Source organism: Uranotaenia lowii, chromosome 1 (assembly GCF_029784155.1).
Source record: "Uranotaenia lowii strain MFRU-FL chromosome 1, ASM2978415v1, whole genome shotgun sequence".
NCBI classification, from domain to species: Eukaryota; Metazoa; Arthropoda; class Insecta; order Diptera; family Culicidae; genus Uranotaenia; species Uranotaenia lowii.
Window position 1 is genome coordinate 114,092,146 of NC_073691.1, and position 24,474 is coordinate 114,116,619.

The 24,474-nt window shown below is 37.3% G+C and overlaps 1 protein-coding gene across 1 annotated transcript in view; it reads right to left on the reverse strand.

The window, feature by feature from the left end:
- Positions 1-5,377: 5,377 nt before the first annotated feature.
- Positions 5,378-24,474, reverse strand: part of LOC129739023 (homeobox protein homothorax) — a 46,405-nt gene continuing 27,308 nt past the window's right edge. Inside the window, exons 4-6 of the mRNA XM_055730396.1 lie at positions 18,517-18,567; positions 18,337-18,387; positions 5,378-9,882 (exon numbers count right to left, since the gene is read on the reverse strand). Of these exons, the coding sequence (XP_055586371.1) occupies positions 9,622-9,882; positions 18,337-18,387; positions 18,517-18,567 (363 nt within the window). The 3' untranslated portion in view covers positions 5,378-9,621. The remainder of the gene's footprint in view (positions 9,883-18,336; positions 18,388-18,516; positions 18,568-24,474) is intronic.

Below are 24,474 nucleotides of genomic sequence, written 5' to 3' on the forward strand. Positions count from 1 at the left end.
TTGTGTTTAATATGGCTTATTTCGTGGCAAAGTATCCCTGGAATCAGTTAGATGAACATGGCGCATAACCTGATAGTTGTCATCAAAATAAATAAAGAATATTTACATTGACATTTTTGTTGTTTGTTTTCAGGTAAAATGCCACTCAACATCATCGAACGCCAAGATCAGCAGCCATGTTGATATTTTATTAACAACACTTTTACTAATAGTATGCTCCTCATTAAAGTTAATAAATGATCTATTGATTTTTAAAATAAACATTTTTGTAGTTTTCTGCATAATTTCATTCCAATTTCAAAGTAAACATCGGAAGAAAATAGTCCTGAGCGAGCCTACAGGATGGTTCTAACTCATTCGACAAATCACAGGAGAAAACCGTTGCGAACCTACAGGACAATTTTACAGTTGTTTTCCTGAGCTGTTTTACTGTCAGTACGTACAAATGCTAAAACCACCAACCCACAGAAAGAGTTTAATTGAATTGATTACATGAACTTAAAGGAGCTGTTTGCAGTCAATCTAATTATAATGGGTTCATAAAATTCAACATTAAAAACACTATTTGGTATTGGGAATTTTAAATAATTCTAAATTTTTAATAGACATATTTCAGTTTTTTTAAATCCTCAAATTTCTTTACTTGCAAATCGCAATCTCGATCAGTTAGCTCACATTAATATTAAAAAAAAGAAAACTTTATAGCTATTCTGAGCAGAGTTTGAAAGAATCCACGTCAACAGTTGAACAAATGTAAACTATACATTTACCCAAAAATCGAACAATGGTATCTTGTGTCATGTCTTTGTAACAACTAGGTTTTCGAGAAAAAATTTTTTTAGTTTTCCATTCATCACAAAAACTTTTTGACTTTTTACGATCAAGTTTTATTGATACGTTGAAAACCCAGAAATTTTGAGCATTGAAACCTTCCAAGGTACTGTTCAGTTGTTCCATTTTAATGCGTGATGCGATAAAAAAGACCATTACTATCAAGCTGAATTTTTTTTGCAATTCCAAGATTTTCAAGTAATGGTTTTGAAATTTTTAAATATTTTTATTGATCTGAATTTCGATCCATTCCTTTTTGAATTTTGGATTTTATGACTCTCAATAGATTTTGTAAGGCAAATTGGAACCAAAATCAATTTAAAAGATGATATATATACTAATTTATGTAATCATACATATGACCACCATAAATTTCGGGTTCAGTAATCAAAGGTGGACGTCAGTAAACAATCAAGTTATTCTCAATCAAGATATTCTGAATGTCGATCAATATCCCAAGCAACAACTAGATAAAAGACATTTTTTTACGTAATCAACTCAATTTAGGGTTCTATAGTGTCATCAGACTCTGGAAAACCCCCCAATTTTAACCTTCTATAGCTGTTCGGGTTGATGTTGATATGACCCGAAAAGCACATTCAAATCATCTTAATCGTCATTCAAATATACATATATTAAAGAATTGAGATGTTTGAGGGACCAAGTATGTTCTATGAAAATGATCATCAAATTAACGAAACAAAAAACTATAATTTTAGTTTAATAAATCGGTTCATTGAAAAATAAGATACAGTGAAGCAAATTCAAAATTTGTTGTTATTTTTCTAAGTAAGATTTTTTTCTCCCGGACGCTTTGAAATGCGTTATGGATGCTTGGAATGTACCGAGAATTTATGTTTACCGTACCTACTACTACAAATGCCGTTAGATACGTCATAACTTATGAAACTTTTCAAGGATCGAACCGTTTCAAACGCACACCTTTCATCAGGTCAAAATATTTTTCGAGGGTTGTTAGTGAAAAGTGAAATAAAAAAAATAAAAAAAAAAACATCATTATTGAACTGCTTCGCCGGTAAAAAGAAATACGAATTTTATAAGCATTGAAATTTTGTAAAGAGTAAACTTTTGTTTGATGAAGTCAATCTCAAAAATTCCAAATTCAGGAAAATATAAGCGAACGCTATCTAGCTTTCCAATTTAATGTTCGAGTGATTGTGGAATTTAAAACTGAGACTCTAAGAGCATCTGTATCCGTGGTCTATTCTTGGGTCTAATTTATACAAGAATTGAACCAACGAAATAAGATCCAATCCAATCCTGTCAATCGGTTGGGAACTGCGTCAAATTGGAATCAATCTCATCTCAGTTTTAGATCAATCCTTATACCGGTTCTAAAAATGTTGAGATAAAACTGGTATAATGGAACACGGATGCGGTTGCTTGGGTCGGAATTAGAGTCTAAACCGGCTGTTTGGACCACGGATACAGGTGCTCTAAGGGTATCGAACGAGCTTTAAAATATGGGTTTTGTGGGAAAAAAACAATATGCTTGTCAAGTTTTGTTTGTTTATGTGGCATGCAGTTTCCCCAACAATGTATGTTTTCCGGCCTACTGAGACCTGGACAGTAACTAAATCTTTATGTGAAGAAGTTACACAAAAATATTGAATCCTTGATCATTTCTGTTACCACTATTAATGTATGACAGCTAGACTCGAAATAATTATCCTCGGAAAACTCATAATTTTCTTAAAACAGCTGGTTTTAGTCCCTCAGAACTTATAATTTATTACTGTTTTCTATTAAAAACTTTCAAAGTGGTGAAAGGATTTGTAAACTTTTTCTTTCCCGAAAAGTCAACCAGTTAACCGAAAACTTTACATCCCATCAATTGAATCAAATTGAAAATTATGCAAATTTTCAATCATTTTCTTCCGGTTCCTGCTGTTGTTGTAACATAAGGAGGATGATAAAAAAAAACCCCGGTCACGTACTGCAGTCACCACGGGAAAAATACCGGGAGGCAACTTTTTCTGCAAAACATTGATTTTAATGGCGGGTTGCGTCTTACTCTCATTCATCCTTGCCGGATATCCCACCACACCAGAAAACAACGGCCACTGACTGCTGCAGTCCAGAGAACACACCTCCACCAGACAGTTAGACAGACAGACAGACATTCAGCCGGGGACGGGGATTTTTCCAAAGCCAGGAGGAGCTATGAAATTTCTCTCCCGGGGAAACATGCGCCATAAAAAGTGCTCTAAGCGGGCATTACATTTGAATAAAAATTACCATCCTGACTGCTGCTGCTGAATCCGAAGCTGAAGCGTTCATTCGTTTGTTTTGTCCGTATTCTCACGCGTCAAAAGAAAATCGCCCTCAAATCTGTGGCCGCAGTTTTGTGGTCTATTTTCAAAGATTCGCTCCCACCCGGATTGGAGTTTTCGAAGGCCGGGGATGGACGGATTGAAAACGGTATTCTAGGCGTTCTCTGTTTTTTTTTCGCAGTAGCAGCAGCAGCAACAGCAGTTTAGTTCCAGTTTCACACAATCGTCACAATGCCTTCACAAACACTCACATCATCCATCAATGAGTTTGCCTCGGTGACGTGTGCTCTCTATTGTGCTGCCATTGCCATTGTTGGGTGCCCCAGGACTCGTCTCGTCATCCTAATCCGAGATGACGCACACAATGCCAAAGACGGAAGGATGGCAGGCAGCCTTGTGGTGGGATCGAGAAGGATGACTGCAAACCGATGAATTTATAATGGAAACTGTTTGTTGATGAAACAAGAATTAAGAGCGAAAATAATTTTCCGAAAACGGGTAATCACCCCACGCGGGTGGTTCTCACACACACGCGGTATTTAAGAACCTTCCAGTCACATTTGGCACGTGCTGGCCTTTATATTCTCCATGTCCTCCGCGTGTTTTGTGTAGTTTACGACGATTGTATTTATTTCCGCTACGGTGCCAGGCCAAGGATGATGATGTTCTGCTGAACGCCGAACCACAGCAATAGCAGAATTAACCAAATAATCCGTTGCCCTGATGCTGCGTTGAATTTGGGTAGCGTGTGTTGTTTGCCTTAGTAATTGTTTTTAAAACCAGAATCAACAAATAATAATCGACTGAAACATTTGACCGCTAAATTTTCCCCAACCCCAGTAGGCCTCGAGGCATATTCGGTGATCAAGTTATTCGTAGTTTACGACGAACGAGTATTTGTTTGTTATTTTGGCAGCAAAATTTGGAATTGATTGTCAATCAATGCATTCTTGATTGTATTATTTTTATTTGTTTTTAGTTTTGTAGGGAGATGTGAGCATGAATTGGTAAAAAAGTTGAGAAAATATCCGATGAAGAATTAGGAGCAGTGAGCAGTGAGGATATTCTCCCGGAAAAAGTCAAAGACGAAACTTGAACTGGAAATTCGATAGAAGTATGAACCCGATCAGGATAGCATGTAAATAATGACTTGAAAGTTATGCAAAGTTGATTCTTAACTTTGATTTCTGGATCTGAACTATCTGAAATTTACTTTCGATTTCGATTTCTGATTCTGAATTCCGATTCAGAAGTTTGAATTCTGATTCTGATTTCTGGTTTTGAATTCTGATTCTGAATTCTGATTCGAATTCTGATTTATAAGTCTGAATTCCAATCCTGATTCTAAATTCTGATTTCTCATTCTGAGTTCTGATTCTAGATTCTAATTCTGATATTGGTTTTGAAATAGGTCTAAGAATATACATTTCAATCGATATGCCGAAAATAAATTTACTAAAATAAATTAAACGATGGTTAACTTATCTTAATAATTCTGATTCTGAATCATAATGCTGAATTCCAATTCTTAATTTTGATTCTATCAAGAGATTAATTACCGTTATTTTTGTTTGTCTGATTCTGATTTCTCATTCTGAGTTCTGATTCCGAATTCTGATTCTGAATTCACGTTCTGATTTGGAATTCTGTTACTAAATTCTGATTCTGAATTCTTGGATTAAGTACCTACTCTTGAATTTGAATTTGAAATCCGATTTTAATAATGTAATTTGCATTCGGAATTTTTTTATATTTACACCTTAAATTCATCTAAAAGTCTTTCTTTAGTTAATTTTTTTTCAGCTCAAATAATATGGCGATCTTCGAAGGGCTTGCGCCATATTGTAGCACACAAAAGTAAGGAGAAGAAATATGTAGAATTTTTCCCGCATATGTATGTTGTACGTTAAGAGGCCAGATGAAATCCTTTTTTTTTTAAATTATTCTTTTTAAAATTCGTAAGTTGAATTCAATTTAATAAACCTTGACTGAACCTTGGCTTCATCAAGAAACCTTTTTAATTTTTTAACTATTTCACAAACCATTATAAATCTACAGGGTGTCCATAAGCGTTTTCCGATTATTGATATCCGTTGAAGAAAGTGATGTTCCCATTCTTGAGACTGCTATCGATGCTCCGGTGATTTTTTTTTGGCGATCCTTTCTCTCGTACATATGTACATATCCCAGTTATCTACACATTTTATGGGACTGCAGATATTCATTCAATGAAAAGACACTAGACACGCGTGTTTATATTTTAACAACAAAACATTTATTTTGTTAAAAAATAATTCATATATGTTCAATATTTATACGTTACTACTGAATGAGCTCGTGTGTGGTTCGAAGAACACACCACCCGCTGCTTATTTTGTGAATTCATCGTTTTTGTTTGCTTGTTTTAAATTTTGATAAGTTAGTTTTTGCCTTGTATATTAAAATAAAAATTACAATAATCAATAGACAATAATTCTCCAATAATAATAATAATAATAATCATAATAAAAACAGCGTGAACACTAACTTAAAACTTTCTACACACCATCGTTCGGGTTTACAATATCTGAGCGTTTTACCATTTTTGCTTGCTTTTTCTGTTATTCGAGTTTTCCTGTCTGAAAGGTGAAAAAAGAATAAACCGTCACTTGTTTGAAAAATTTAGATGTTTTTTTTAAACATTATAAACTAGTTTCCGTGTGAATTTAGTTTAGAAGTTGTTTTTTATATTCTTATTTTGAAATCAAGTTTAACTTGGATTTTGTATGATAGAAAATATTTATGGAGTCAAAATCTGGATTATTTAAAGAAAATCTAATGAATCGTCATCAAACAAGTGCCGGTCTTTTCTTTCTTTGCTAGCTGCTAATCTAATTTTACACTTATCCTTTTCCTTGATTTTTTGTTTAACTGGAATAAACGGAAGCTTACTATCTCAGTTGTTTACCTTTTTCGGACCTCGCTGATCGAGTGTTATAACAAACACAAAAAAGAACATACATGATTGCCAAACATAATGAAAATTGTCTAAACATCTGTTCACCAGCGCTTGTTTTCTAGCTGTTTTTTCTTGTTTTGAAATTTGTTTGTCCTTTCTGCATTATTTTTCACTAATATTCTTTAATTACAATTCTTACGATATAAAATAAAATCACAAATTTTACTTTCTTGTATACTGAGTATGATTTCTTTGCATTTATTTTGTTTTTTTTATTAATTAAATTATTGTTTCCGAATCTGGTTGATTTTGATATTTTGTTTTGTTTTTTTTTCGTTTATTTTATATTTAAACTTAAAATGCCCATATAGCTTGTTTATCGTACGTTTTTTCCCTAATCCAACAGAACTTTAATTTATTCTTTTTCTTTTATGTTGAATGATCGCCGGAAGCGAGTTTAGCTAAATTACCTTCTGTGTTAATTTAATATTATTAGTTTTCCTCTGGTTTGTCTTACTTTTCATAGATTGAGTTAATTTAAATATACCTTTCTTTAATTACATACTTACAAAAAATATTTTGTTAATAAAATATTTTTGTTCTTTTCCATTGGGTTTTTTGCAGGTTTTGTATGTTGTTTTCATTTTTTTCTTCGTTTAAATATAGTTCGTATACGCTTTTCATCGATTTTGTTTTTAAATTTTATTCTTAACTTATAAACTATCTACGTAAATTGTATATAGGGTTGGATGCGTGGTTGTTTCATGCTTACTAATCGTTGAATTATTTATATAATTTGAGAGACATTGGTATGAATTTTATTCTATCTTGTTAATTTTTTAATCATTTTAGATGCGGTATACTGATGTTTCGTTTGGTAGTTTTTTTTCTGTTTCCAGCATTTCTTGAAAATCTGCTGCAATTTTGATTTCTATTCTTTCTTCCTGCTGAAGTCTAGTGGAAATAGTCAAGCTTATCCGTACAACAAGCCGGAAAAGCTTCTTTGCTTTCACGTTTCTATGGAATTAGCTCATGATTGATTAAAAATGCGTAAATGCTTTTAAGTATACATCATTGATCACGTTCGGGTTGCAGTTTGCTCCAGTATACTATGTATATCCAATTTGCTGGTTTTTACTCAGAAACAAAAGTCGAATGTCATATTGCAGTTTTGTTTTAATTCTCAATAAATTGAAAAAAATTACTGCTCTGAAAATGGCATTCGACTGCGGATTTGCTCCGTTAAAAATCAAGCTATAACGACCTTGGAATAGAGGTGTGTGTAACTTTGTCAAATATCAAAGTCTTACGTAATTCAGGATTTAAAATCGTATACATAATTAGTCACCACCCGCTTTACACCGTTAATAGCGTATTTTTTTTATTGATAAGTGTAGTGGGGTACATTTTGCCTAGTCGGGTTAGATTAGCTTTTGTTTTTGACCAAGCAACGCCATCGGACAAACTTCATTGCTCAGTGAATAACTATTTTAGGGTGAGAAAGGAATTTCAGTCATATTTAATTTACGTATATCGTTTGTTTTGTCCTTGAATGTTTGTTTACTTTACTCTTTCGCTAAGCTTGGTTTTTCCCCCAAGAGCTGGAGGCAGCAAGAGCAAGGATAATTTAAGTAGAATTCAATAAGCAATAACTGAAACAACTAAAAATTTCTGCTAGTTTTTTTTGTTTTAATTTTGGGCCTTAAAATCTACCTTTTCAAAATGCTATTAAAAAAAATATCGAAGAATTTCGATCGAATTTGCAAGAACCCAACCGTTTGTGCTCTTTTCGTTGGAAGCAAAACGAGTGAGTTTGAATAAAATATTTTTGTTTGTTTTTGGTTTAAAAAAATTCAAGTTTCGTTGGCAAGAGATTCTTGTTGCTCGAACAGTATCGCAAAGAAGAAAAGTGATCACAAAAAGAAAAAAGTCAACAAAAGAAGCCCTTTGTAGCCTTTTTTGTATATCATTTTCGCAATGGTCATCGGCAAAGCGGAAAACCCGTAACAAAACGGACGTAGGGGAAAGATAAACAATAATACTACAAATATTAACTGAAAAATATATGTGTTTTCCAAAGTAGAAAAAATAACTAAATACATCTATACATGCAAATACGGAACCATTTGACAACAAAGTTAGTGTGCACTCTTCTACGCAATAGAAGAGCAAATGATTCTCGATCGATATCGATCGCAATTCGCGTAGCTGATATTGCTTTTATCAGTATGTGAGGTCAGTAGAATACTGGTAGTAGGCGCTGAAAAAAGTGACAAAACTCTTTTGATGGGTCTTCATTACATTTTGTTACCTGTGCATAAACCCAATCAATCAATCGCGCGCACATACACACAGACACAGGTACACACAATGTTGTCAAATCGTTCCGGATAATGAGAAATTGGCGAGCTATATGGGCCTCTTGCAAAAACGAAGTATACTTGCTACTTTTTTCTTCTTTATCATTTCCTGGTTTGCCATAACAGCTTGGTATGCTTTGATCTGCTTATTACTTGTTTACTTTTTTTGTTTTGTTTTGATTCATTTTGAAGTAAAATTGAAATGATTTTTACTGATTCAAATCCTTACACTTTAATTACGTATATAAAGTTGCATTTCTTTATCCTTTATATTCTATACATCAGATTCGTACATTTGTCGCATCATTACTGGTTTTGTTTTGTTTTCTGTACTGAATGTACTGTTTTTTCTTCAACAAATATAACTGATCTCACGTTATATTGACTATATGAATTTACTGATGACAGTCAGTAGTTTTCAGTATGTACAGAGTCCGCAAATCATTGAAAAATTAACGATTTGTGCATATTTAAAGTTAGCTCCGTTTCTTTTAATTTTTTGCTTGCTCAGCTAAGACCACAACAGGACTCACGGATCGATGCATCATCGTAATATGCTAGATGAAAAACGAGATTATACATACACACAAAGGAAGCATTGCACCCAAGAGCAAGAGGTGGTCAAGAGTGGTGTGGTGTGTGATTGTTTGCACTCACTCACAGACCTGCTCGCCATATTCTTCTTGTTCACTGTGTCTCCATTGTTTGTGTTGTGTTCTCTCCGTTTTTCTCTTTGCGTTTTACTCACATGCACACGAGCCAGTCCCTGTTTGTCTCAGAAGAGTGGTTGGGTGTTTTTATCCAGACGTGTCTCTTTTTTCACATGGACTTGGAGCGAGGTTTGTTGTGTCCTGGAATGTAGACATGGCTTCTGTACATACTGCAAACTTCATTAATCATCTCAATTCAGCGCTGGTAGCTCTCTAAAGATATTAATGCAGATTTTGTTATGGGTTACTGAGTGTTTTTGTTCTTCTGCTGTTTACTGCTGCTTTTTTTTTTCGAAAAATGACAAATTTGAAACAATGCTATGGTTTTTTTTGCTTAATTTTTGGTATTTTTGTCTTATTTTTAATTTGTTTGTATCTAAAGTAGTACAGTTTTAAGCATAGTCAGCGCGATCTCAAGCGAAGTTCTGGCCATTATCCCAGGGCATTGTGAGCACCCGCTTCGTTTTTGCAAGAAGGTCATAGTCGTACTACGAACATGGGTGCACCACCGCATTGTAGCTCGCCAATATAGGACCATGTGCTCCCGCGAAGGGGGTACTCACAACGTCTGGTGTGCTAGCTCCATCTGTATGTGATGTTGAATCTGCATTACTTCTACCCTCGCCATTGGCACCGCCTAGTTCTGGTGGTTTGGTGGTGTCCCGTTCGTCAATCACTAAATCTATTGGCATTTTACCTTTTAAACATGAAATATATCGATGGCAGAAATTATCGCATAATTCGTGCACCTGAAAGAGAAGGAAAGTAGGAATTTGTCAGTCACAGCGGGTTGAGGTGTCATTCATTGGTGTAATTTTTTTTTTGTTGAATTAAGCTATGTAAATGTGGTCCAGTCTTTTGCGTCTCTTCCAGTACGTATTCTTGTCTCTCACGGTGAAAATAACTTAGTAAAAATATAGGTACACACAGTCACTGCACTTGGGGTACGTGTATGTATGTTTACAAACTTCTTTCACGCCTGTGAACCTTTTTCCTTCCTTGAGCGCAAGGAAGGTACAGCAATACGAACAAACATACAGTATACAAATCGGACAAACATATTTATTGTGTGATTACCGACAAAAATGTACCGTAAGTCATGTACGGCGACGCTTCGAGTACATCCCACGCGTGCACTACACACCAGTACAGGAGATGCAACTTTGTGTGTAGGCAGGCAGGCCGCATTGTACAAGTCACTGGTCCTACCTACTCCAATCCCAGCAGGCTGAACCATAGTTTGCTGCTGCACCGATGCGCTCAACAACCAGCAACAGCCAAAACGACAACGATATGCCACCGCTCGCTTGTTCGCTTCAGGTCGCCGTTTTGCGAGTGGCGTTCGGTCGTGCCGTACCGTACAATGCACAATTTGCTAAAATAAAGCTAATAATAAAGTTGATAAATATGTACCTCTTCGCCATGTGTTGTTGGTTGTCTCGATCGCAGCATATCGCGCTACTAGGCAAGGGTACTTGACTCTCGGTTGTTGTAGTTGCAGAAAATTTTGCATATGATTGGAGGAGCGATTCACAAGAGCCCTTATAAACAAGTGCCTGCATGCCTGCAAGGAAGCAAGCAAGCAAGTGTGTCACTGTGAAGGTCACACAAAAAGTAAGACATCACTGCCGGACTGAACTGTTGTAGGTAATGTTCTGGTTGGCGCATCGGTGTGCTGGCTGAGGCAAAGTGGTTAGTTAGAGGTTTCGTGTGTGAGTTTTTTTTCCCCACATTCAACCCGTCGGCAGTCGAACTGTTTGTCTGTCGATACGTGTCGATGTTATTGGTTTTAGCAGCCCCTTGGACAAAGTCGTCCCCGGTGTGATGGGATGGTTAGGTATAACAAGCGCACTCGTCAGTCAGAAAATCACAAATCAACAGCAAGCAACACGACTAAGAAGTAATACAGGTCGCAAGTCATGCTGCATTTTAAATGATTATCACCACGCAAATATCTTGTGGTGGCTGTTCGTCATTTGTTTGGGGATCGTACGGAAGAAACCATTCCACAGTTAGTCAGCGCACAGTCGGCACAGTCAGTGGTGGGCTTGATGGGGCTTCCGTGTGCTGGTTGGCTGGCTGACTGGCTGGCCGGCAATAAGGTGAGGTAACTTGCAACGCTTGCATTTGTACTAGCAAATAACGTATGCATTAAAAAAAATGGAATTTACGCACTTACAAAATTTCCTATGTAGCGTCTATCATAGTGACCCATGTTTCGGGGGATTTGTGAGCAGCGATGTCATATTTTTGTCTGATAATGATAATGTAATGATTTTTTCTGGTATCGCTGTTTGTGAGCCATGAGTCAACAGTCAAAATATGACACCACTATCATTCAAACTTGGTCTGTGATTGCGAAAACAGTGAAGCTACTCCGTTTTGAATGTGCGCGTTCAAGTTAAGACAATCTGCGCGTCAAAAACAGTGGACCTTATGGCACTTGGTGGATGCCGGATACGTCAGCTTTGACATCTACAACGTCTTGACACTCTAGGATAACAAGCTGAGTATCGAAAAAAGGCCGGTTCCGGATGGCCGATGACCCTGAGATACAAGCAGCTTCAAAGGATTCTGAAGAGGAAGACCGAGGGAAAAACTGAAATAATTCTTCAGGTACTTGGCCAGGACTTGGCCAAACATTCTCTTCCACTGGTCTTGTAGCTACAGGCAAAGTCGCAGCGGCAGCGGCTGAATAAAATGATCAATTTTGGCGTAAAAATTAAGGAAAAATTGAAAAATTGAACGAGGGAAAATATTCCAAAAGACGTTTTCACCCATGTTTTTGCGCAATAAACAGAAGGTTTCGGTTATCTGAATATTTTGGAGGAAATTTCGATCGATAGCTCTCCCGATATTTCAGTAATCCTTTTCAGAATGACAAAGACTTAGCTGCACATTTCGATGTGCCTTTTCCTAATCTAAGGTTGCCAGAATTTTTTCCACTCCCATCCGGGCCTAGCAATTCCGGGCATTTTTTCAAAAAAACCTGGCAAAATCCGGGCATGGATTTCAAATTTTCAAATCCAAAAACCGGGCAAAAACCGGGCAAAATTTAGGTGTAATTATACATAAAAGTAAAGAAAAAATGCAAAAAAAATTGAAATTAATATTTTATTAATGTAATTGCAGACTTCCAAAAACTTATTGGAACACTTAAATATTTAAAGGTTTATAAAAGTAAATCAGCTAAATTATTTGAAACAACAGTTGAAAATGTCCATACCGTTAATCGATTTTGCTGAAACTTACTCAAAAACTTTGATTTGTTTGGTTTCTTTGTGAAAATTGTGAAAAAATCCGGGCAATATCCGGACTATTTTCACGATATCCGGGCAACCGGGCCGGACCGGACTTTATCGAAATTTTGCATCAAATATCCGGGCAAACCCGGATAAAACCGGGCAATCTGGCAAGCTTATCCTAATCGATATCAAACACTTCTTTTTCGGTCGTCCAACTACTGGTAGCCACTAGTTTCGCTTGTTTTGATAAAATATTAACGGACGAAAAAAACAAACGTAGTGCGTAACAAAATACTAGCCCTCTTACTAAGATACTCGGTGAAGTCAATCTAGGATAACGTTTTTCGAAAAATCAATAGCATGAACGATAATTGTGTGGAATTTTAACCTTTTCCGCTACAGTAAACGGCCGAATGAATCGAGCGTGTAGCAAGCTAGGATAATCTTTGAGAAAAAATGTATTCTTATATTCAAATATGCTCCAAAAACCGGTTCACAAGGTGAGTAAACTGGTTGGTTGGTGTCTCTGGGCACAAAGAATGATCTTCCTTCGGCATTTTTGTCTCCCTCGCGGCCGGCGGGTGCGAATGCTTCTGTCATGTTGTAGTCGACCTGGTGGATGGTCGACGAAATCCAACAAACAACAACAAAAAAGGCACAAAACCTGAAACCATGCGTCGTCGTCGCCGTCGTCATCTTTCGGTAACAGCGGCTGGCTGTTACTGTGGACTTAGTTCACGGAGGACCAGCGTTGCCAGATTGCAAACCACTCAAATCCGTAGGTTTGACGAAAAACGGAAAATATACTGATTTCGGTAGAATGAAACATGATAACCTTTTTTGTGGTCGTCAGTTAGAATTTTCGTATATCCGCAGAATCCCTATTATTCTTTTCGATAAGCCGTGGGAAATCCGTAGGAAATGCTCAAAATCCGCGGATTTCGAGGATCGATCCGTAGATCCGTAGAATTGTTAAAATTCGTAGATATATGGAGAAATCCGTAGATTTTGGCCACGCTGCGGAGGACTTACGCGTAAAGGCCCGAAACTCGCCGCCGCCGACGACAACGCTCAACTCAAGTGGAGGAATATATTTTCGTCTTCTTATAATACGGTTTTTGTTTGCCTCTTCTTCTTTTTTTTCTACTGTTCATCTCCCCGCGCAGCCTGTGATGAAAGAACACTGTGTATAGATTAACCTTGCTTAGGTTTCGTTTCGCCTTATACGCCGCTTTAATTTTATCTATTACAGATTCTAACATTTTAAAATGAATTTCTTGTTCACTCTGATTTTCAATTCTATTTTTCATCATTCCTTGTGTGGTGCTGTGTACCCTGCGGTTTCTCAACCTGCCTCACACTGTCTTCTGCTGGGGCGCAGTGTCAGATTTTTAAGGAGATGAGAACCAAATTTATGAAAGGGAGAAATATTTTTTTTATTTGAATTTATTCAACGCTCGCTCGCTGAGAGGCAACGAGCTATTCACATGCCACGCGGGACAGAAATAAAATTAACGAAACTTTAATCGTATTTTTTTTTCGTTTTTTTATATTCTCAGTTCATTCGTTACAAACGATTTTTGTCTTTCCTTTTTGGCCTTAAGGCAAACGTAGTTTTTTTTCTTCTCCCCATATACTCAGCATCAGCTCGAGCAGGTTGGGATTCTGCGATCGACCAGAAAAAGAAGAAGAAAAGCGAGCGAGGGGAAAGACTAGTACTCAGATATAAGATATCATTTGAATTTCCCATAAATATCAATATCCACCAAATTCAGAAACCCGTCATTATGTTTCTTCCCAAGTTTTTTTTTCTTCTTTGTAATAAAAAAAAACGCTAGTGATCAAGAAGAGAGAAAAAGACTATCGAAATAGATTCACGACGACTGGATGTATACGAAATTTACGAGTTGATCTTTGACAATTTTTCAAAAATAAAACCCCAATGTTTACCGCTGCGTTTTGAGCTACAGTTGAAAAACTAAATCAATGGTGATCCCGGTCTGTCGGCTCCATTGCCGCTTACTCAGTGGACCGGCTGGGTCTCGAGATTAATTCGGAATCAGTCGGTATTTCCCTACACTTGGGCGCGCACACCGTTTTCTTCTTCTTCTCCCAAAGTGATAAGCGAGCGAGGGAAGCTTTGGATATACCTAAATGAATCACCTGATGACAAAAAAGCGTTCAGCGCGCGATCGATTGGACGTGGATCGGATCGGATCTATAGGTAGATGATGGCGGGCGGGCGTAGAGGCAAAGAACCCGACGACGAAGAAAAAAAAGGAAATTAAGCCGCTGAAATTTATGTTCCCCGAAAAAAATGACAGGAAAATTAAAATCTCGTAAATGTGTGTCCCTAGGCTGCTGCTGAGCGAGCGATGTAAGGAGCTTTACCATGGCAGAGAGTCTCAACTTCACCAGCATTCACGTAATAAACCGAGCTATTTTATGATCTTTCCCACTCTTTTGCATCGGGAAAGATTTGTTTTTCTTCTTCCGCCCGGCCTGGGTTGCATTTTTTCGCTGTCACTCGAAAAAAAACTAATAGGGCACCGCCACCATATGAGTTATTAAATTTACATCAAATTAAGACCGATCGCCGTTCGGAATGATGTATCAACTTCCTGGCGTGAGCTTTCATTCTTTGTCCGGGCTTCTACATAGTTTATGTTAGTATGTTGGACCACAAACCCACGTGTATGCAGATCTGATTTATATCACATAATTCTTCTATCGGTCAGCCTATTTTTTCATCGACCTTCATATCTGGTAAGCGATCTTCATGGATCATAAAAAGATGATCTGAAAGACAGATAAAATTTTCAATCTGATTTTAACAGGTTGCAATCGAAACACGGATCTATTGCACATGAACTGCGTTTGAAACGTTTCTGGTCTAACATGGGGAAACGTGGTTGCGTTGCGTTTTCCAGTTCTCCGGACTGTGATCCAATTGTACTTGTCAGTCGCTAATTTTTCATTTTTTTTTTGTAGAGGATATCTTTTTGAGTAGATAGTGTTGATACAACGGCTTCTAACAAGTTGAGAAAAGTCATCCATATTACAACTTGGTGTTTCGAGTTACCGTATACAAGTAGTAAAAGAAGATGATAATGAGTTTCCCATGTTACATAAGGAACTACATCAATCAATCTCGAAATGAGAATTGAAGTCTGATCTTTAATCACTACCATTTCATAAACAATAGCAAAACCTTTTATAACTTCGACTTTGACTTGCGTTACAGTAAATACAATTTTGATTTACGAGACTTTTGCGGTCTTACAATGTTGTTACAAACAACAGTATCCGTGCGCCATACATAGTTTGTTCTAATTGATTCCTCTTCTAATGGCTCTGCACTACCCACCAATTTACCCTTCGCTCAAAAAATTAACGAAACATGGTGTGAAACAATTATCTTTCGACCATCATCAAATTGCGTGTGCGCATTCTAAAACAGACACTCACACGAGGTAGGTAGTTTCGTTAGAGGAGCCCAGCTCACTTGGATTGCACCGCGCACACTTGATGATAATTCATGTTATATTAATACGATAAAAGGGATAATTATAACATTGGAAATAAATTAGCTCTAAAATGAAAAAAAAAAAACTAACGTCGTCGTCGTCGGTGGAGAAAGTTGGAATCGTAGCAGGCCAGCTGTCCCAGTCCGTCTAAAACGGACGGGAACGTCCCTCCAATAAATGGACGAGCACACCTTTTTTCGAGCCCGCCAAGTTTTCCCTCATCGAAAAGAAATGTTACAATTTAGTCAATTGGTGCGGCGAGCATACAACATTCTATTCCTCATTTGTGTTTTGATCTTTCTGCAATCGAAATGAAACCGGTGGTCGCTCCCAAGAAAGAAGGAAAAAAGGAAACGATCCAATAGTGATTCGGGATAAAAGATAACAATACAAACATCCAACCACCCGAAAACAGGTTGCGGAAATCGAGCATTCTTTTCAGTCGAGCATTTTTTGTTGTTGTTGTTTCGGGAAAAGCATACCTGAACCCGATAAAACATTTTACGTATCATTTCTTTAATATATTCATACATAAAACTGCTTACCCCCTTCCGTTGGTTGGTTAGTTGGTTGGTATTCCTGTTGTTGGACTTCTCAGCTCAACTCATACACAAACAACACATTTCGTTCTTGCTTTTGGCAACCTCCTCTATTGTGGTGTGTAGAGCCTTACCTTCGCATTAAAAATATTATACCTACTCTCTCGGCCTACTGCTCAGCCAGCCAGCAGCAGAGCAGTCGAATCGCTATTGGCGAAACTCATGACAAATTATGCTAATCAGCAGCGTTGATGAATTAATATATGCAAAGGGCACATATTATTTTTGCCTTTTCGGGCCTCTTATTTCTGTGCGCTCTTCTTTCACTCTTGCCTTGCTTTTGGGTTGGCTTGGTGGTGCGTTAGTTCACTCACTACCTCTCTATTCCATCCAAATGGATTCGCTCCACCTCGCGTACATCACGCCGAATATCAACAACAACAATACACACTGAAGAAGGAACCACAACAACACTAATGGCTGTTGTTGGATGGAAGGCTCTCAGACCTCACACCATAGCCGTATACCATATTTAGATTATAGCCAAGATGGAGGAAATCTTTTCCGCAAGTGTTCTTGATCTTGGTTTTGTTTTCCAAAAAAAAAAAACGAAAAACTAGCATATCAAGACAAAAGAATGTTCCTCCCGCGCCATCTTCTTGCTTTGGTGGGGCACACCTTTCCAATCTGAAATCAGGAATCAAATTCACATCATTTGTCGTCGTAGGCCCACAAAACAGAAAAAAAGCTAACTAACAGCAACAATTAGAGTCTCCGTTTCCATTGTGAACCATTTTCCCTCGAAGCAGAACGGGTTATTTAATTGTATTATGGAAAATCATATCAACTAACAAAATAGTTGGGATCAAACAAGAAGAGAAATAGTGGGGGCCATAAGCTTTATTTATTGCCGGCATTCACACGTCACTGATCTGTCTTGAGAATTTTCGGGAGCTCATCTATCCACCCTAGCGAAAAAATGCTAATGGCTAACAACCAAGTGATTAGTACCGAAATTTGTAATACTAAAATTAATTTGCATTTTTATTTTCATGAAAATTGACCTCAGTTGAGTTTTGGGCCTCTAATCTTATTCTCATGTGCTCTCTCTGCTTTTTTTTTTGGAACCGGCTCTACCTAACCGAAAAGTACGAGGGGGAAATCGGCTCATCGCACCTGTTTTCCGTTGTTAATCGAATACATGTCCACGGTCAAAGCGAGGAGAAGAAAATGTTTTATTGATAAAGCAGATGCACTACACTAAAAACAAACTGGCTCGACGTATTGACCGGAAGAGAGCAATATAAAATTTCAACATTCCAGCGCTTTTCCTACCGAATTTTTAAGCAAAAATAAGACGAACAAAGCGTTTGGGCAACAGTTTTCCTATTTAATTCAATTAGTGAAATGAATTTATTTGCCTACAACAATATGCGTGGTAGGTTATACGCGCTTTACGTAAACATTGTAAACAAAGGCGCGACTAAGAAAGTTGTACGGGTTGTAAAACTTTATGACATTCTTCTCTCTCCCGCCGCACGGTGTAACCGTGGCGTGTGCGCGAGCGTCCACACTGAACTGAACCACATTATTGAAAGCCTCTAAATAAGAGGCTTAGTCTCGCGGCAACATTTATATTATTGGTTCGTAGGTTCAGAAGAGGAGGAATCGGGGGAAGAAAACGGGTATCAGCTTGCATTTTACCTACTACTACAAAAGCTCATTTAAATTCCTTCTGTCAATGGCTATTAATTTGTTAATTACAGGGTCGTCATTGTCGTCATCGTCATTGGTAAGAGGGCTCTATCATTCCTGCCTATCGTAGCGTTGCGTTTTCTGTCATACAAAAATATAGAATTTACAAGTTTTCCAAAAGTGTTTCCTATACTTACTTTTTCAAGTTCTAAAAGGTGAAACCGTAGCACCTGAATAGCTTGCACCATCTGAAAAGTGAAACAAAGGAAAAAAAGATTAATATTCAAAGTCTATTTTCAAGGGTTTTACACGATTCCAAACTATGAATCGCTGGATTCAATAACAAAACAATAACATTTAAAATCGGTTATACTTACTAGGGAATCTACTTCAGGGTCTGCCACGTAATAAGGTTTTTCTTGCCGTATCTGGATGGGTGAGAAAAGAAACAGGTTCACATATTAGTACACTTTAACTTATTCGTTATTGATAATTTTGTACATTTTTGGACAATCTTTTTAATTCTTATTTTCTAAGTTGATTTGTAACAATCTAAATTGACTTCTCAGGAGCGTAAACAATCACGTGGGCTTCGTTGAGTCAATGCCTACTTTTACCAGTAAACTGCTATGATCAAAATTAGGCGGCTGCGAGAAACCCGTTCAAAATTTCATCGCACTTGAAAACTGTTATGTTAAATGACCATTTTCAAACCATTAAAAAAAGGATTTATTTTAACTTTTCAAATAAAAATCTGGAATTATCAATTCAGATGCAGCTTTCAGATTCAGATTTCAGATTTCAAATTCAGATTTCCGATTCAGAATTCTGGTTCAGATTTCTGATGCAGATTTCAGATTCAGATTCGTTAATAAAACGTTCAAAAAAAAAAAGATTATAGATTCAGATTTCAGATTTCATGAAACTATTCAATCGGTCAAATTTTGTATTCTTTGAGAAAAATCCCAAGAAAAGTTGTTTTAGGTTAGGTTTGAATGACTCATTACTAGGCAACACTATCAGCTTATCGGAGAAAATTTTTTGGACCTTTCAGCGATGTATCCTTAGTTTTTCGCTTAATAAAAATTAAAAAAAGCTGATATGAGCATTGACTTCCCAGATTACTCTTAACCGTAGTTGCCGATCATGTGCTTCACTCCAATGCTTGATTTGAACTTTGTGGACATTTTTGACAGTGTTTCCATACTTTTCCACCACTTACACACAGTAATTCTTTGAATAATCAACGGTTTTGTCAGCTATCAATTTAATAATGATGTATTTGAAGGAAACTGTGCAAAATTATTTCAGATTCAGATTTAAAATTCATCTTTCAGATTTAGTTTACAAATTCAGATTTCAGGTCAATATTTTATCAATATTTCATTTTGACTTGTGATTTTAGATATTAGATACCTTATTAGGTACTAATGAAGAAAATTTAAAATTTTTAGAAACACAACCAAACATGCGTGTTTACTCGCCGAGTCAGCGCCTACTGCTATTATCAAAATTATGAGACTGTAAATCAAAAATTCATAATTTAATCGCAGTTTCTGTGTTCAGAATCCCTCTAAATGTTCAATAACAATAACTTCAGCTTGAAAGGGTATTTATGTTTCATATCCACATTTTCTATTTAAAATTCAGATTTTATACAGACTTTCATCGGCACTTTTTCAATAATTACATTTATTTCATTTGACCAAAAATTATAATATATTAGATAACACTTATAAATGATTGCTTGAAAATATTGCTTCCTTAAACGACTTCTAAAAGCCTATCAAACTGATAGTCTGTGCTTTAAAAAGTATGTTATTTTCTGAAGGGCACATTCGGCGAGAGCCTCCCCGCCTTTTTTGGAAAAAAATAGAAACGATGCCATGCTTTCAAAGTATGCATTCGATAAACGATTGGGCGCACGTGACAACTGTCAAAAACAGATCCCGAAAAGCAGGCGCAGGCAGACACAAGGCATGATTCGCACAAGAGACCGTCGTGATACTCCCCTTTGATTTTCAGCTGGGTGAAATAATTATACCGATGGCTAACCTGCTATTAAATTGTTCCACAGCTTTATAGCTATGTGATTACCAAATATACACAAAATAAACATATTTTCCTGCCGTGGCATGCAATGGTGCGCTTCGGATCACCGCCATTGCTATATGTATCTTTCTCTCTCTCGTGAGGGCCCACCAATCATTATAAAAATATAAAAAAAAATCTCGATGAATGGATAGCCAGAAGAGCGTTGCGCTGAAATTATGATTGAATGATGATCAGTTATAATGACCCACCATGGATGGTTGAGAGTCCAATTATAACTCTGGAATTTGAACCTTTTGCTCCGGTACGCCACCACACAAGCCTCCCCCCGTCTTCTGGTCGGGTCGCACGGAGCCCTGTTTCTCGATGCTCGCCTGAGCATTTTCCACGAAAGACAACATTACCATCAACCAGACCGATCGAACGTATCGTCATCGTCGTGGATGAAGTAGAGTAAAGTTAGAGCAGAGTAGAACAACCAAAAGCCAGCGTTGAAGAAAAACGTGCCACGCGTTGAATGAACCAGAATGGGAGAGCTACAAAAACAAATCTCTCAAGATAATTTATGGTTGCTGGTTGATAAATATTGTAAAATCTGCTAAAATTCTTCATAATTTATGGTCAACTTTAAAGGTCTGCTGCTTCAAAGGGGAAATTTTTTGAACCGATCGCGCAGCAGACTGACTGGCCCAGACAGTTTGACTGACAGATGGAACTTTACCGTACAGAATAGGAACTGTATAGAGAAAGAACAGAGGAAGATGCGAATTTTCGGTTGTGGTTAATTCTTGAACCATCCAATTCAGATTTTTTTAAGGGTGGATGTTACACGAACTCTTTTGTTTGAAAATGGCAATATTTACGTACTTCAAACATTTGATGTAAAACTGAGCATTAGAGAGCACACCGCTTAAATATTTTTTCAATCAATTGCAACAAAGTATCACGACGTTGTGAAAATACTTTGAAAGAAATAATTGCTTTTTTTACTGCCTCATGCAGAATCGTTTACGGAGAAGAGAAACCCACCAGTTGGCCCCCAATTTTTAATGTCTTAGCGATGCTTTGTAGTAGCTGAGTGACTCCTCTTGGTCGGTTGATTTGTTGTGTGCCCTCTTGTTTTACAACCATTGATTGCGAATCCTCAACATATGCAAGACAACTTATAAACTTAAATCAAGAACAGTGTGCCCCGTTGGTTTTCCCCTTTTGGAAACGATTTTCAAACTAACACCAGTTAATTTGCAAAGAAAACTCAATTTTACGACCTTATTTCTCCGAAAATCAAAGTTAGAAAGTCACCTCTCGAATTAATAGCCGGAAAAAGCTTTTTCAAAAACTACCACTTTATAATATGTATGCTTCACAGATCTCTTCTTGGGGACCCGGGACGGTTTGTTTTACTGTTCACAAGTTAAATAAAGCAATAAAATGCTGTAAATTGCCCAAAAAAGATAATATGCGAGAAGAAAGTTTTGGTGGCAATAAAACAATTACATATTTGGCTTCAAAGAAAAATATTCGACCTAGCAGATTTTATTTTATTGCAAGTCGAAGATCAACAATGATTTTTTCCTCCAATAACATTCTATCGAATATAATCCTCAGCAGTGGTCCTGTGGTAGCAAAATAACTAGCTAGGGGTAGGTTCAGGTAGACCAACGAAGATATTTTATACCATTCTTCAAGGACTATCGTGTTCACTTGTATGCTATGCTAAACCGATGCGTGCATAGATGCTCGGTCAAATCATTCCTTTAGAGAGGCTTATAGAAAAAGGGGCACTTCAAGGTTTCTTTTCACGTTGAATTTTGTTGTTTTCACACAGCCCCTTTCCAACTAAAACTCTGGTTGGCCAATGTCTCCTGGAACCAAAAAAAAAACAATTGTGCTCTCTTTTCCAAGAGTTTATTTCAAAACGATTCTATGGGCCTACAGCTACACACACACGAAACGCCGAGTAAGGCAAAATCGTATAAAATTTCAAATTCCGATAATTGAAAAGGTTTCTCCGTACTACAACCGTCTTCCTATTTGGGCCTAGTTTCGATAGTTTTGGTAGGTTTAGGATAAGCGAGATGAAGCTACGGCGAGCGCACAATTCCCGGTATTGGGTTTCTAGTCTGTTTTCCCCTGTTCCATGATCATCACTGAGCTATGCTCAAAAATATCCCAATCATCCTGAGTTTAGAGAATTTCGGGTGTAAAGCTGCTGCTGCCACGAAAAAAAAAATGAATCCCGGTTGATAATACGATTGTGTGACAATACGTTCGTCGTCATCTGCATTTGTTGCTCGCTTTTGAGCCGGAATGTGTTTCGTTATAGCTTCATACAACACCATGTGTGGTGATGATCCTGTCTCGAAATCAACATTTCTAAACTCGACATTACAGCCACATATGACCAATATGCCCTTGCAAATAGTTTGAGACTTGAAAATCTCGGTTGAATCTCATTGATTCAATTTCGACATTTTCGCAACATTAACAACCAAACATAGCAAGCGTCGCCGTGTATGCTTCTGTTGATTGATGCGGGATCAACAACGACCACCAGAAGTAGAAGATGTTTTTCGGGTAGTGATGATGGTCGACAAATTTTCTCATGCTAGAAGTGAATATTTTCCTTCTAAAATTTCACTTAGTTTAAATGAAATAAATACTAAGCACCAGAAAAAGTGAGGTGATTGCTTTTGCTCGAATGCTGCTTGCTATTCGGTGTCATTGGAATTTATCTTGTCGATATAAAATCGAAAAATTATCTGGAAAGTTAAAATCAGTTTCAAATTTTACGAGATTCACGAATTCCAATTGTTTGTTCATGTTTTAAAACAACAAATCTAGTCAGTTCCGATATTTGAAAATGTTCTTAAAAGCTGCTTCACTTATTTTGAGAAACAGACACCCGGGTAAAAATAAGGCCAACACAAGGGCCTGGGCCATTTTTGTGGTTTCCCTGCCTTGACCTATATGGTAGGCAAAGAGCTATGGTGTGAAGGAAAATCTGTCTGCTAGAACTTATCGGTAAAGATTTACTAAATGATTAACGCTGGTAAACTCGGTAGGATCCAGTTGTTGCCGGTTACCGTACTCCTCGGTACCGCTAATTAATCATCTGGAGTGCGCACACTCATATGTGTATGTCTACCTAAATTCGTTCCTGTGTATACACAGTTGCCATGTGGCCCGAGACTAGGATTGGGACAGTGCCGGCCGTGAGAAGTAGTGAATATTTCGAACCATCTGAGCTGTTGACAGATATACGATTGATGTAGTGTTGGAAGACGTTCACCGAATGTTCGTTAGACCCGTTCGCCACCAACAACACGTAAAATATGCTTCCATCAACATCACCATGTTAGGTTGGCGGCATCTGAGCGGCTTGTGGTTAAATTACTATACGCTCATGATAAATTTGCCTACCTAGGGATTGTCTAATTCGTAGTATCATCTGTTTTCCAGTCGGTACCTACTACTTGTGGGTGCATGCATGGGGTGGTCAGTTCTCCAGATTTATATTCATATGCACAGGAACTTCTCCTCCGTCCGACCAAATTTCCAAACATTGGACCGGACCAATCAGAAATTTATACCACAATGTTGGTTGGCGTCAATATTCGCGCTCCAAGATCGTTCATCTTGTTGGCGCCTAGTGGAGTATAAAATACAACGATGTGATCGTAATAGCAGTAATAATAATTTTAATGCCATATGAAAGTGCTCGTTCTCTGCCCTACTCGAATCTTTGCTTCCTCGTTCCTTCGAACCATATCATATATCGACGGGTTTCCCTCAGTCCGTGCGCACACTTATGTATGGCGTATGGTTATGATCCCGCCTATGAACGAGTTTGGCTTCTTTTGACCGATCCACGAGCGATCGGTCGGCCGTTGGTTGGTTACATTGGAAACAAATAAACAAATAAAATTTAATTACATGCTTAAACTAATCGTCCGAGATATGCGCCCGCCCCGGAATACCTCACTTTGCTGATAATCAAGCTGAGATTTGAAGAAGAAAAACTTCATCTCCTTAACCTAATGCTATATGGTATTGAGGTTTTTAGAAAAAAGTTTTATCTAAGCAAAGCATTGGCTCTAGAACTTCAATTCTTTTTAATTTTGGTTATTGTGTTTATGGAAAAATCCCATTTGGGCGAGAAAAGGTTAATTAAATGGAGACATATCTTTCAATCAATAGGCAGATTGTAAACTCGCAAAACACTTTCACCACTCTAATCACATATCGTTTAATGTACATTGTAATGCCCAACAACAACAGTA